Genomic DNA, 15,751 nt, shown 5'->3' with positions numbered 1-15,751 from the left:
TCAAAATCTTTCTGATTTTGGAAACAATGGAAAGCGCCACCACAAGTCCTATTTAGGACTGCCTCAGTGTTCAGTCGGTGGCTAGACAAAGGCCAAAATTAGTTTTATTGCATATTTATTGTGGCCTGTGTGACCCTGCAGTGAAATATATAGGCCTGAATATATTTTTTGTGTAAAGTACAGCTCCTGGACACGTAGCTGATGGTAAAGCTCTTGTTTTTGAGTGACGCAATTTAAGTGACAAAAATATTCCCGAGTATAAAAGACTTTTTCTATTTCAACAGCATATAAAAAAGGAGAAGTAGCTTATAATCGTTGAATTTATTTTCAGTGTAAGGCCTATCTTCTGCCTCCCCAAAAACATAAACCTTGATTCTTTACTAATTGAATGCAGTTCTTGGCAATGCATTTTATGGTGCATACTTTCGTGACTTACGTGAAAGTTGTAGCTGGTGGTTGAGCCGGTGACATATTTTTTTCGGGAAATATAATTTATGAAATGACTTCTCGTGTTATACGGAAGCGCCTGAAAGCTTTTAGAAAGAAACCGCGGATGTTCAAGCGCCAAGGTTGGTACAGTTGGAGTGCATTGGCGCTTATAAGCTTTTTTTTTCTGTATATAATTGCGCCGCTTTCATTCAATGCTTCTACAAGAGCCTATAACGTGTTCTTTAAATAAATCATTTTACTCGAGAAATAATTACGTAATGGTGGCTTATAGTTCGGTTGCCGGTGTAGATTGTTTTGATAACTTGGTGTCACTGCTGTGCCAGTACGTAGGTCTGCGTAAACGACGGGTAAAACATATCGGGCAACAAAACATTGCTCAGTGACTGTACTTAAGTAGTTTTATTCTAAACTATAGTCGACAACTGAAAGTTGTAAAACTAGCCAGGTAATATAATAACTACTATTAGCACGAGGGCAGTGTTCGCCAGTAGACACAGCGTGAGCACCAATTTTAAAAAGAACACTGTCATGTATGCAAACAGCGCAGACGTTCACAGTTTGACGGGGAACTTAAGCAGTCAAACAGTGGTCCGAAGAATTACCCCTGTCTTGCGCTGATTCCAAATTGCGCCTGGAAATTTCCTAACTTCATCACCCCACCTAGTTCTCTTGGTATCCATTCTGTAACTATATTGGTCCACCGGTTATCCATCCTGAGCATTACATGGCCTGCCCAGCTCCATTTTTTTCCTCAGTGTCAACTAGAATATCGGCTATTCCCGTTTGATCACTAATCCACACCGCTCTCTTCCTTTCTCTTAACATTCGACCTAACATTTTTCGTTCCATCGCTCTTTGTGCGGTCCGTAAATTGTTCTCAAACTTCTGTGTTAACCTCTAAGATCCTGCTCCATAAGTTAGCACCGGTAGAATGCAATGATTGTGCAGTTTTCTTTTCAACAACAGTGGTAAGCTCCCAGTCAGGACTTGTCAATGCCTGCCGTATGCACTCCAACCCAACTTTATTCTTCCGTAAATTTCTTTCTTGTGATCAGGGTCTCCGGTGAGTAATTCACCTAGATAAACGTACTCCTTTAAAGACTCTAGAGGCTGACTGGCGATCCTGAATTCTTGTTCCCTTGCCAGGCTATTGAACACAATGTTTGTCTTCTGCATATTCATCTTCAACACCACTCCTACACTTCCTCCGTTAAGGTCCTCAATAATTTGTTGTAATTCATCCCCACTGTTGCTGAATAGAACAATGTCATCTGCAAACCGAAGGGTGCTCAGATATTCACCGTTAAACCTTCCCAGTCTAATCGCTTGAATACTAGCTTCTTCTAAGCATGCAGTGAATAGCATTGGAGAGATTGTGTCTCCTTGCCTGACACCTTTCTTGATAGGTAACTTTCTACTTGTGGAGAATCAAGGTTGCTGTGGAATCCTTGCAGATATTTGCTAAGATATTGACCCGTGTACGTGTTGATCTTTCAACGGTGACTGATTTTCACCGGCTAACAAATGGTAAACGTTATCGCTAGGCACAGGATGCGCCTGCATGTACCGGGAATTTCTCGGACGTTATCGACGCTTCTATCCGTTGTCTCTTGTCACCGACGCTCATGTTATCTGATTGTAGGAGCGACGTGAGCTGTCTAGAACATTCTGGAAGACACGCGGGTACCAGGGATTAAACTGGAACCTTCAATGACTCATGTATAGAAGCCGACGCGTTTCGCCGCTGATCAGATTTCGACGATCGCCGACTGTGTTTGCCGCTATCGTTGTGCTTCGACTGCACCTTGCTTTTTTGGGTACAGGTTCGCCCAGTAAAGAATTAGTTTCGTCATACGCAATTTTACGACTGTGTATGACGTCACCGAATGCCCCGTATAGTTTCGGAACTGAGGGAAGTGCTTGAGCGGCGATCCATTGCTCATTGGATGGTGCAGACGCGTGGACCGCTTGCTAGGGCTACCCAAGCACTCCTCATCTGACACCGAGTCGGACGTCGAATGCAGGGTCGTGTCGCTCTCGCCGCTGTAGCTCGGTAACGGCGGGTACACGTCGGGAGCCTCACGTTTCACCTCCTGCGCTTACGCGGGGAGCCGCGTACATTGACGTTATGACAATGTCTGCGTCAGTGGGGCATTCAGGTGACGGGAGGCGGACCAAGCGTTAAGCGATCCGGCTGGTCCGGGTATGATTCGCAGACGCATTCAAGTAGCGTTAAAAACAAGGGAGGTATTCTGTAAATGACCACCCAGTGGACATTTACATTATATCTGCTGCTGAAATGCTGATTAGCAGGTTGGTTTGGGATACCAGTGACAAGGTACCAGCGACAAGGAAACGGGCGCCCACAGTCAGTTTCCTTGTCTCTGGTTCAGCTCCAGCCAATCGAGGTGGCAGAAATGGACAGCCCACTAGGTGGATGTTTAGAGAATATCCACGCCCCCCCCCCCCCCCCTCTAGCATACCGCGTAGCAGAAATATTGCGATAGAGGATACGCGAGTCAACAGCAGGATCAATTTGCTCTCAATCTAATGAAAGTATAAGAACCCCTTGGAGCATTTGTTGCAGACAAGCGCCTACGTCATCTTCCTCGTCACAGAGGCGCCACCACATTTGCGAATGATGGCGATGCCCGATCGCCTTCCGGGAGCGAATCGGACTTCTTGTCCGAACAAGCATCCGCAGTTACTCTAAATATGGAAAATTCGCAACCAGAGAAATCAAATAACACATAGGCGTTTTCGGTTTCTCAAGATTCATATCCATTACTCTGAGGGAGCCATTGCTGAAGCGCGCGATGTGTATACCACAACGTGCGTTCCATGCTTAAATTGTATAGCCCCGTTTCAACGCGTTCGTGCGTACGTGCACGTAATGACTCTTTCAGGTGTTTTATGGTGCTGACTGCTGCTTGTGAAGGGCATCTTATGTTCGCCATATGCGGCCTGAAGCCACCTCAATCGAAGCAACTGGCCCATATCGACGCCGACGGTACAGTACCGTGATGGTCACCAGATTGTTTAGTGCACGCTAGCAAATTAGTGCTGCCTTGCCGGGCCAGTACTCGGCTCGGATTTATCGCGATAGGGTACTATAGTCTCATGTAGCACTGGCTGATAGCCTATGATTGGTAAGCTCCTGGATTCAAATTGGTTTCGTTTGCTTTTGTCCATGAAAGAGTCCCTGAGCAAGAAATATTCCGACCCCATGACTAGAAGAGTCGAATAGAAAAACCTATTGGTCACAGAGTTCAAAACAAGCACGGCTCCCATGTAAAATGCGTGAAATTCACGGCCATCTTGGCTAAAGTGCATACAAGACGCTCGATCTGCGGCCGCGGCTCAGCAGACGACGAAATGCGCACCAGTGTTGCCAGGTCGGACGAGGCGGCGTAGCCCAAAGTTAGAGAAATTGTAGCCAAAATGTATCCAAACACAAAAAGAGAGCAAAATATTTCATAGCCAAATATAGCCATTTTTATCTGCAGTTTTATTTTTATATAAATTTTCACATTCAACAACGCGATCCTTTTTTGCACAACCCGTTGTAATCAAATGTCTTTGCTACCGTGATGGTAGACATCACGCTTGCAGCGAATCGCTGGACAAGGCGAAATCATGGTGCTTTTATTTTATTGCGATAGCAATTATATGGACACTCAAAAGCAGATTTCTGCCGTCGGCGTCGCCGTCGCCGTCGCCGTGAGGTTCCGTATGACGTCAATGGAGATTAAATCGTCGCCGCGCGCCGAACGCTGTATGTGCGAGTGGGGAGGGGGGGGGAAGGGAGGCGACGTTTAGCTGTGGCACCAAGTGCCTATTTATATCAGAGGTTCCGGCAACAGTCACCGACGCCACACGCATTTTGAGCGAACGCGAGCAAAACGCCGACGGCGTCGACAACAGTTCTGCGTGTTGCCGGTGCTGCTGCATGTCCAAGTTTATACAGCTGATAAAGCTAATATCATTACTTCGTATAGCTCTCTACAAATTTGCTATCGCAATTGATGCTTCGCCTTTCAGGTGAAACTGCGACAACTTTTTTTATGACAGATAGTACAAATTAAGGTATTACTTTTAGTTATATACAGTAATACTAACTACAAGTTCTGCTTTTCAGCTCACGTGAACGCAAAATAATATTCAGCATCATTGAGCTCTCACGTGACATCCGCCCACGGCATAGAAAAAATTCAGCTGTCCAGCGGTCTGCGACGGTGACGCGCCCACGGTTTCTTTTTTAAGAGCCAAAACCAGTGTATCGCGCTATATCTCGCGTTATTTGTCTCATAGTCCTATCTTGTTTTCTCGTTAATTAAATTTGCCCGGGTTACCTGGGCACACTCTATATAGTTTTCATTTACATCAACCTGGCCGCCATCTTACATCTCCAGCACACCAAGAACATGCGTTAAAAAGAAGTCACTCGCTGTCTCTCGCTGTCTCAATCGGTGTAAGCGAAACTTTTAACGGTTGCTGCGCAAAACGGCACACAAGTGTAAGAAGCGCGCAGTCGTTTGCGGCGACGAGCACGTCCCGAACATAACTTGCTTGAAATGGCAGAAGCCGCGACAGCTCACAAGAGCAAAGGCAAACAACAAATTGATAACAGTGGATGGTAATCCTGTGAAAACCGGTTACTGTCAGAAAGCAAACCATGTTGATATGCTATTAATAATAATTACTGGGGTTTTACGTGCCAAAACCAGGATATGATTGGGAGGCATGAAGCAGTGGGGAACTCCAGATTAATTTTGACCACCTGGGGTTCTTTAACGTGCGCATAAATCTAAGTACACGGGTGTTCCTGCATTTCGTCTCGATCTAAATGCGGCCGCCTTGGCAGGGAATCCGACCCTCGTCCTCGAGCCAGCAGCGCGACACCTCACCTGCTAAGCTAACACACTTGGTGATGTTCATGTGACGGAGCGCACTGATGGCATCGTCGCAAACATGTTTCGATATTAGCACAATAAATACCTGCATCTGTCACGTTACGGGCAAACCATCTATAAGTAAACGTACCAGGACCCACTATGGGCTAGGGGTCTTGCTCCAATTCTTTTTTATACTTTCTCGCATACTTGGCCCACTTCCACAAGGTTAGATTCTCCTCTCCGAGGAGGATTCGGTCTTAAGTCTAACCTATGGGAATGAACCTCTAATGTAAGCACAAACAAAAACTCATCTCGCATGAAAAAGAAAATGGCAGGAAAATCTTAGCGTGAGAAACGTGAAGCAGGTCGAAAGCTGTGCCCGGCGCGATTGTTCACCAAGAAGCCATGGCCGTGAACACACTGCAGCGTGTCATCTACCCGTGCTCCTTTCATGTCGGCTCCATGATCGCCCGACATTTTTTGTTTGTTTTGTTCTCTGAGCATAACGATGTTAGTATACAGTGTACTGTGAAACACCCTCTGCTCCCAGGCCCATACCAATGCCCGGGGATCGGGTGTCTCGCGGTGTAGAGCGATGTAAGTTTAAGTACGTCAAAGATCAAACCCACCGGCTCAGACAACGGCACAGAGAATAGAGGGGGAGAGGAGGCGGAAGGCATTTTGCGCACGCGCACACGCACAGGCGCGCTGCCGGCTCAGTCAGCTAAAACATAGACTTCGAGATTTGTTTTTACTCGATCAGAGCCTCTGTGGAGCGTTGATTAGGGCCCCAGTTATAGCCCAAACAAAGCCAAGTCGCATATTTTGAGTAGCCCAAGTATAGCCACATAGCCAACTCGTCGAAGTCGACGCCAAAATTTTTTTTTCTGTAGCCCGATTTGGCTCTATATAGCCAAACCTGGCAACACTGATGCGCACTTGAACGCATTGCACCTATTGCTGAAAAAGGCTCAAGCGAAAATAGTTCTAATTACAAGATTAACGCACCATGCAAGTAAGGAAAATATAATTGAAATAAAACTGTTCAAAATATTATAATCGCAGCGTCGTACCATTAATGTGCATATACTAATGATTATGGATGTTGAAACGCTTTTTTTCTTGGCTGAGCTTGGTTTGTGTAGAGAAGCGCCTTGTGTGTTCAGCCATGGTTAGCATTCAGTTAGCTCTGGTTCTCGCGTCATGCGGTTCATTTGCAAGGCAATGACATGTTTCAGGGTAAAGTTCTTAGGCCTATAAGCTTCTGCTGTTTTCTTTTCTACTGTATCTTCCTACTGTACCTCAATTCGTCGCTGATATCGATGCCAAAGGAAGCAAACGTAAATAATTTTCCTACGCCGTAGTCCAAAAATGTTAGAATAAATTACTTTTAGAAGTCAGTCCAGGGTGTCTCAGAATGCACGGAGTTCACAGGGAAAGCTCATTGATGACATCTAGTCATATGTAGCGTGTTGGAATATCAGAGAAACTAAAATGTCACAGTTTCGCCCTAAGGGCGAAGCAATGAATGCGATAGCAACACAGCAATGTCATACGAAGTAAGGTGAGTGGCTTTGGTAGCAATATGAATTGTAGTAAACATGAGCTGATTAAGTAACCAGGTGTGCTGCGGCGTAAGTAGACCGACATGAAGAGAGACTCGATGACCACGAGAAGGCGCGTGTGAAACGGTGGTAGCGACGAGCGCGGTTGTTGGCAGAGTGGAAGTGCCCCCCCCCCCCCCCCCCGCTCCCTCCGGCGCTGGCTTCCCGCTTCCTTTCTTGCGCGTGGGAGATTGAGTGCGTTCGCTCTCCGTGATAGCGCGCGTCCCCGCACGCTTCCGCTCGGGCATACGGCACGCGGCGAAGATTTTATCTATAGGGAACCTCACGGCGATGGCGACGGCGACGGAAACAACGACGGCGACGACGACGGCAGAAAGTCGGTTGAAGTGTCCATATAATTGCTATCGCAATAATAACACGATAGCGCTAAGGGCCCGTGTCGCAGAAAATCCGGCTTCGGCCTTAATCATCGGCGTCTGGCGGAAATAATCATGCCGAACATCATCCCAAACCACCCCAACCACATATGTTCTCCACGTGTCGCAAGGCGTTAGTGAACAAAAATGAATTTCTCAAACTTAAATCAGTCAAAAAAATCATAACGTACGACTTAAGCGCAACCTACAGACGTGATAGCGTTGGATTGTAATTTGAATATACGAGAAAAAACCTGATAAGTAGCCAGGGATCTTTGAATGCTATCGCGTTCCACTCTTAAAGGCGAAGCTTAAGCGTCCTTCAATTCTGATGGTGTTTTGCTGTGCTTGGGTTCTACGCAACATTGAGGAGAATGTTGAAAACCGAGCCTTTCTAAATTTTGATTGGGCCCCATGTCGCAGAAAACACGGTGTCGGTGTCGGTGTCAACGACATCCAATAACACTATCGCGTTCCACTCTTAAAGGCGAAGCTTAAGCGTATTCCAAGTTTTTGAGCATGTTTTGTTAATAAGTCTGTGAATTAGTCCTGAGCAAAATCAGGGTGGAGTTACGCTATCGGAGGCCTTGGGTTTTAGATAACCAGAGAAAAGGCAAATTATCTGTGGTTGATAATAGTCAAAGATGGATGGAAGTTTGATTGCAATGGACAATGAAAATAACAGTAATTCATGAGGCAAATAATATAGTGTAATATTAAAGGCTTCGTTCACATTGACCACGGATTTTTAAGGTGTACTAACACGACATTTCCGACTTTTCATTTTTCGAGTTATAATAACGACCTGGACGTTGAAGCATCAGAAAAAATACTGGCAAGCCTCTGAGTACCCTAGATAAGCGGCTATAATCGTTTTTTGTATGACCTAGTTTCGGTTCCGCATTCTCCGAGGCGTTTGTTGTCGTGACTTCACGACACAGATGGTGTTGACGTGGGCGAGAGGCATCACAAAGCTTCGAAACTTGATCCAGTAACACTGATAGCAGCGAAACCCAGAGATGCGGCACTCGAATTTGTGGCACTCGAATTTCGAGTGCCGCACAATTGAAATTCGAGGCCATGGCCACCGCTCGAAGGCCTACAGCAAGAGTGTGGGCGTCCCCCAGGGAGGAAGGATCTCCCCGGTTCTGCTCAATCTAGCAATGCACGGCCTCTCTGTGCAGCTGCGGAAGAAATCCGGAGGCCACTGCACGATGTACACCAATGATATCACAGTCTGGATGGAGCCCAGCGGCACCCTACACACGACAGCAGTCCAGTGCCAGACAATCAAACAGGATTTGGGCATTATTGCTGCCTACCTCGTGATTAACGTCATGGCAACATCGTCAGAAAAATGCTGCACATTTTCCCGGGAGGAACGCCACAGGAATGTGAAAGTATGCGCGTATTACAGACTGGTGCTAGGGTCAAACGAGCTCCCGACAGAGTCGAGCAAATCTTCGGCATTCCATTTCGAGAATGGGGCGGCCCAACTGCATCGCTCACGTCCCTTCAACCAGAGTGGCGCTAGTTGCTCGACCTGAACAAGCGCATAGTTCACCACTGCGGAGGAGCAGGATTACGCACAGCCGTAGCCCTGGCGCAAGCTACACTCACATCCAATGTATAGTACGGAGCCTCGTGCTTCAAGCTCATGTAACTTCAACTTGAAAAGCTGGACCCCATTCTCCACGAGGCTATGCGAACGGCGACTAGATTGCCTAAACACACTGGTATACAAGAGCTCTACTAACACTGTGGAGTCTCTGAACAGCAGGACATCATTCAGGCTAGAGCAGAGGGCCACAGTATCGTCGAAATATCTCCAAGGCTTGCCGAGCGCTCGTCACTCTCCACGCGCTAAACGTGGCTGCCTGCCAAGCGGCGAAGTTCCTCTCCGACTCTGATACCACCGTGGCAAGACGTGTAGTTGGGATGTCACAAGCCGTTAACTAGACGACAGCGACGTAAGGACCACAAAGAACAACAAACGGATCGAGCCACGAAGGTTGACGAGGCCCTGGGGTTGTATTTACTAACGCATCCTGGGACCCCACGTTCCACATATCTGCCCTCGCCTTAGCGGCTCAATTTGGCATCGTCATGCAGCTATGGTGTTAACCCACCGCACACGACGACAGGATCTCGAACTGCACCCAGTGTATCGGACCTTGAGAGCGCTGCTATCCCTCGCAGAGTATCAGCCACAAGATATACGGCAGTTAGTGTAGAGTCTACGCGGACTTGACCGGGACTGTGAAAGCTTTGATTGACCCACCAATCCAGCACTCATAGCCGCATTACATAAAGCTTCTGGTTACAACCCTGCAAGATGCGGACAATATCTAGGTGCGGGTGAACTAGGTCCCCGGGAACGCGGTTGGCGCAGGAAACGGTGCTGTCCATTGTGCAGCGATTGCGCTTCTTAGACTGCACTCATTAGACCAGGACATCCTGGTTTCTAACACTCCTCAACTGCTGGACCACATGGAGGCTGGCCTGCAGAGCCTATATTGGTATTTATTAACCCTCCCCTTCCTTCCCCTCACTGTATTAAGACATGTGGCCACTTGTTTGAAAAACAGGCACCCATCTATCCACTCGGCCCAGCCCACCCAGTCACCTGCCATGCTGCACCGCAGAATAGCGGATAAACTATTGCACTTCCGCCTATGAAACAGCATAGCAGACGATCGATTCAGCCAGAGGGACTGCCTAAACTTCGAAATGCCCTCTTCCCATCTGACCACCTTCTGTGTCATGATGTTACTACACATGCGCACAAGGTCTTGTTAGCTGACTCCACGCGCTTGGCATGTCTGGCACTTGGGTGTCTTGTAACTACTTCTACAAAAAAGCGGCCATTTCATGGCTCCAAGACATCGTATTGGGTCACAAGAGGTAACAAAATATACGTTCAACAAGACAAGAAGCGAGTATTAGTCGCAGAGTAGGTAAAATTAACGGGCATAATTAGCACCAATATAGTCGAAACTTAACCACATTGCACTATACCCCTGTAAAGAGTGCACCGCCGTATATATGTATATATACATGTTGAGGCGAAGCCACTGTGCAAAAAAATTTTTTGGGATATTCAACGAGTACGCTTGGAGTAATAGCGCTCGCGGGAGGCAATGGTGTCTGGAATGTGGCTTCAGCAGAGCTCACATAAGCTAAAGTTAGTCGTAGAGTAAGTAATATAACGGTAGCCGCCTAATTATAGCCGAGAGTTTTAGCAGTGATAAGTTACCATAGGCTAAGTGCCGTAATACCGTAACGGCCGAGGACTGCGCATGCGCACACTTTACCGAGCGGAAAGACTTTCCGTACAGCATATTACTAGCACGGGCGCTTGATGAAACCTCGTGCGTTTTATCGAGCGGCCGTGTTACAACGACATACACGGTAAGGAATCTATACGGCATACGATAAAGTGCGCACCACCATGTGCGCACCACCGTCCGCACCCATTCTAGTGTTTTTTTAGAGTTAATCTTTTACCGCTGAGTCATTGTCATTTTTGCTGAATAAATGCTCATGACTATTACTTCTACCGTAATCCTTTAGTGTTTCCTTTACTTAGACCCACGTTCAAACCCAATTAAGTGATTTTTGAGTGTTAATCATTTTGGCGTGGTCATTGTCATGACCTACATGACACGCATGTCATGACATTTATGTTAAGACCTATCTTTTATCTTCGTTATACACTCTTGTCATACTATGCCAATTTTGGTACATAGCAAGTTCACGAAACGACCATGAGAGCACCAAGACGTAGGCGGCTCTTTCACGGCCTACAAGACACACATGCCATGACATTCATGTCATGAGTCCTCAGAGTCCCTTTAGCTGCACCTAAGAGACCTTAAAGCAAAAGCCTTAATCATGCTCGTGACTATGAATTTTTTCTTCACTTAGTACCACGTCCGAACCCATTTCAGTGGTTTTTTAGTGGTAATCCTTTTTCGCTGAGTCACTGCCATTTTTGCTGTGTCATGCTCATGACTGTGACTTCTACCAGATTCCTTTAGTGTTTTCTTCACTTAGTGCCCACCTCCGAACCCACATCAGTGGTTTTTGAGTGTTAATATTATTCGCTGGGTCATTTCCATGTATGACACACATTTATGTCATGACCTATCACTTACGTTCGTCATACACACCTGTCATAATTTGCCAAATTTGGTACCTACCAAGTTAAGGAAACGACCATGAGAACACCAAGATGTAGGCGGCTGTTTCATTACCTACATGACACGCATGTCACGACATTCATGTTATGACATATCATTTTTGCTCGTCATATACTGTTGTCATAGTATGCCAATTTTGGTACATACGAAGTTAACGAAACGACCATGAGAGCACAATGTCGTATGCGGCTAGATAGATAGATAGATACATAGATATATAGATAGATAGATTGATTGATTGATTGATTGATACTGTCAAAAATAGCAAATGTTCGCCAAGAAATGCTTCGCATTTAATAATAAAAAAGGGACCTAGGGTCTTCACATTGTGATATAAGACGGCTCAAATTACTCCTGTAAAATGTTATCCCAGCAATGCGTATGTGTTTAAAAGTGATACCGACTTTAAGGAGATCAGTGTAAGCTTGGGCTTTGTACGCTGACTTTCCCACGCTGTGTGTTGCAGTGAAGCCTACTCAGAAAGAAAAATGTGATGCGAACGGAGGCCGATAACGCTATCGCGTTCCACTCTCAAAGGCGAAGCTTAAGCGTCCTCCGATTTTTTCTTGGTTGTTGCTGTATCTTAACTTGGTTTAAGTTAACTACGCATGTAGGGGTATGTAGGGGTATTCTCGAGCGGTCATTCTCGGAGGTGCCTTTTCTTTCACGACATTCCGCGCCTATGAGCGACAGCGTTCCTGGCATGCCACAAACGCAGGCAGGCTAACCAAAGTTGGCACAGTGTCAAGAACGCTGTTGCTTGGCGACGCCGAAGGCGATGGAGGCTAGCCGCTCCATATCTCGCGAAAGTTGACACGACTAAGCGCAGCCCCTTTTATGGCAAACTCCGAGGCCAAGCGCATGCACACTGGGTGAAAGCTATGCACAGTGTACGGGTGGCGAGCAGCAGACGGCACGCCGGGATGAAGGCACGGCGCATGCGCAGTAGCACGCAGCTGGCCAGAGCTCGGCGGAGCCGTGTCTGTGTCGGGCGAAGCGAGCGTGCACCTGCGCTGGCGGTTACTAGGCAACGTGAGATGACGTCATCGCTACTCCTTAGGCGCATGCGCAGCTAGGCGCCGTTGGGCCAAGTGGTGCGCAGCTATGGCTTGGTTGTTGCTAGGCAACGGCGCGGAATTTTCTGCAGACTTCGGACGTTTCCCCTCATTTGTTTAACAGCTTTGCTGTTAAAACAACTTTGTAATTAACATGTTTGCGGTTTAAGCGATGATTCACAAAAAAAACAATAATATGTAATACTTCGCGAAGAAAACCATACCCGCTGTAGGTACACACGACAGCCACTACTATGCAGTCGGTACGATTTCCCTAGAGCTCCTAGGGGGGGGGGTTCAAGCTAACTAGGACATCCAGTATATTTATTCCTTTATGTATTCACGAATAAACTGTTGTAAGTCAGCGCTGTGTGCGTGTCGCTTTTTCGTGTCTCAATCTATCTTGCGTTGTGCTCTTCTTTCTTTCCAATGAATCACCAACATGCCCAAGCTTGCACACTAACTTGCTCAGTATTCATTCGTATAATGTGTAGTTAGACCCTTATTCGTCCTCGCCCACTAGTGCACCGCAGTCCTCAAGGCATGCATAGCTAGCTAACAAATTCCTTGCACTCGCCGTGGTGGCTTTGGTGTTGCGCTGCTAAGCCCGAGGCTGTGGGAACAAAATGTGGACGAAATGCAAAACACAACGTGCACCCTGCATTGGGTGCACGTTAAAGAGTCCAAGGTGGTCATAATTACCCAGGCGTCCCCCACTACGGCGCGCCTCATATCATGGTTCTGGCACCTAAAACCCAAGAATTCTTTTTTTATTCCTTTACGTGGCATCGAACTTGGCATTAGACTCCACTCAGATAATTGTATTCTCGGTACATCACAGAATTGATCATAGATCAGCAAGTGGCGCGTCACTCACGGGATATGACATGCCGGCGGCGCTGGTTGGCTGTGAGCTTGCGTCGACGCTGATGGTGCCGCGAAGGAACTCACAGCACTTGAAGTGCTTCCATCGGGAAGTGTAGGAGCACGACGACGTGCGCGAGCCTTCTTTCTTCATCTCCTTCACGAAGTAGCCTCGCAGTGTCTTAATCTTGTGCTTCACGCTCACCACTGCGAGATGCGGAAAGTAGGGTTAGACCATTCACGGTTACTTAACCCTGCATACTATCCCGAATGCCACGGCAGAACTCTAGTTACCGAAAAAAAATGGTAGAACCCATCCCATGATTAACATCGACGTTAATGTGGTTAGCATTGAAGAAATTTACGGACGCATCGTATTGCCAACACCGTAATACCTCGTATGCAGCGTGCATGCCGCCAGACGGAGTCTTCTTCCTCTTCGATCTCCCGCCGCTGCTTGCAGCATTGGCCAGTTTGGCCATTGTGAACGTAATGCAAACGAGCAGGTGATTGTCATGTGTGATGCTAATCACATTAACGTCCATATACTCCTTTCTCTTCGAGCTCTCACTGCTGTTAGCGGACGTAAACAACCGTTGCCCAAGTTGGCGTCAAAGAGGCTTAATGAAGAGCGGCACATGCCCGATGAGACATACCCAGTGACGCAATTCGGTCCTGCCGTTGGTTTTGATCCCGGTTCCCTGAGCACAGCAGCGCGATGCCGTACCCATTAAACCATGGATTACCCAGTGACACAAGTTGGCGGAAGAGCGGCTAGGCGCGGACAACCCTACTAACAAACATACGTACCGCAAGCTGGGAGAAGCTCCCAAAGTGCTAATAGCAATTAAACCGATCTCAATGCGACTATTAAGATCTGATTTATTGTTATTAGCATTCTTTGTGAGCTTCCCCCTCTTGTCGGTATGTCGATATTTATTAGTTAACCGCCACCTTGGTTCCCTAGATAGTCCACGGTCAAATGGTGAGAGCATGTGGATGCTGCGCTTAGGAATCTGGGTTCAAAACAAACGGTTGGACAAGTTTAGGTCCCTGGATATGTGCCACTGAGTATGTGCCACTTTTCAATGACCTTCTATGCCACCAAATTGGGGCACTCGGTATGGTCTGCTCATTATTGAACTTTTTTGACGCCAACTTTGGTCTCTGTGTCGATCTGTGCCACTGAGAGTGTGCTGTTCTTCAAAAAACCTCTTTGATTCCAACTTAGTAACTTTGGCAATACAGAACGTCATTGTGGAGTACCACATACCCAATGGCGCATATTCAGTGATCTAAGTTGGCGGGAAAGAGGTTCACGGAGAGCATCAAATACCCAGTGTTACATACCCAGTGATCGAATTGGTCGAACAGTTGGTTCTGATCCCGGTTCTCTCAGCCCAGCAGCCCGAAGCTCTACCCATTTGGCCATGGACTACCCAGTTATCCCTGTTGGTGGGAAAGGGATTAGGCGTGGACATACATAGTACATACATACATACATACATACATACATACATACATACATACATACATACATACATACATACATACATACATACATACATACATGCACCCACACACACACGTACATGCTAACATCTTTATATGCTAACAAAAATAATGCTAAAATCATTAAAAATATGTCGTAGTTTCACCCGAAAGGCGCAGCACCAATTGCGATAGCATTTTAGCAGACAGCTATACGGAGTAAGGATACCAGTTTTATCAGCTGTATAAACTTTGACATGCAGCAGCACCAGCAATGCGCACAACTGTTGTCGACGCCGTCGCCGTTTTGCCCGCGTTCGCCCCGAACGCGCGCGGCTTTGGTGACTATTGCCAGGGCCTTTGGGGGCGGCTCGGAGGTTTTAGACGAGATCAGACGGGAAACTCGTCGAGCAGCGTCGGAAGTGTTTACCGCCTTCTGGCCTCGCAACGTTTTATTGCGATAGCAATTATATGGACACTCCAAAGCAGATTTCTGCCGTCGGCGTCACCGTCGCCGTGAGGTTCCGTATGACGTCAATGGAGATGAAATCATTGCCGCGCGCCGCCGAACGCTGTATGTGCTGGTGAAAGGGCGCGAGGGACGCGCGCTTTCACGCGGAGTGAACCCACGGCGGAGAACAAACGCGCGTTCTGCGCTGTGCTCCCTCATGGGCTACAGAATTAGGCGTCTCTTTCCTCCTTTACAATCACCATATATGTACAGCAAACGCGCCTTCTTCCGACGTGCGAAAGGCCGTGGGGTTGAGGGGAGGGAAGGGAGGCGACCTTTAGCTGCGGCACCAAGTGCCTATT

The 15,751-nt window shown here is 47.2% G+C and overlaps 1 protein-coding gene across 1 annotated transcript in view; it reads right to left on the bottom strand.

Moving 5' to 3' along the window:
* LOC119461993 (excitatory amino acid transporter) overlaps positions 1-13,929 on the bottom strand; it is a 41,064-nt gene extending 27,135 nt beyond the window's left edge. Inside the window, exons 1-2 of the mRNA XM_049672380.1 lie at positions 13,833-13,929; positions 13,461-13,654 (exon numbers count right to left, since the gene is read on the bottom strand). Coding sequence (XP_049528337.1) covers positions 13,461-13,654; positions 13,833-13,929 — 291 coding nt within the window. The remainder of the gene's footprint in view (positions 1-13,460; positions 13,655-13,832) is intronic.
* Between the last annotated feature and the right edge of the window lie 1,822 nt (positions 13,930-15,751).

The sequence above is a fragment of the Dermacentor silvarum genome, chromosome 8 (assembly GCF_013339745.2).
Source record: "Dermacentor silvarum isolate Dsil-2018 chromosome 8, BIME_Dsil_1.4, whole genome shotgun sequence".
Taxonomy (NCBI): domain Eukaryota; kingdom Metazoa; phylum Arthropoda; class Arachnida; order Ixodida; family Ixodidae; genus Dermacentor; species Dermacentor silvarum.
This window is presented reverse-complemented; position numbering and strand designations above follow the sequence as displayed.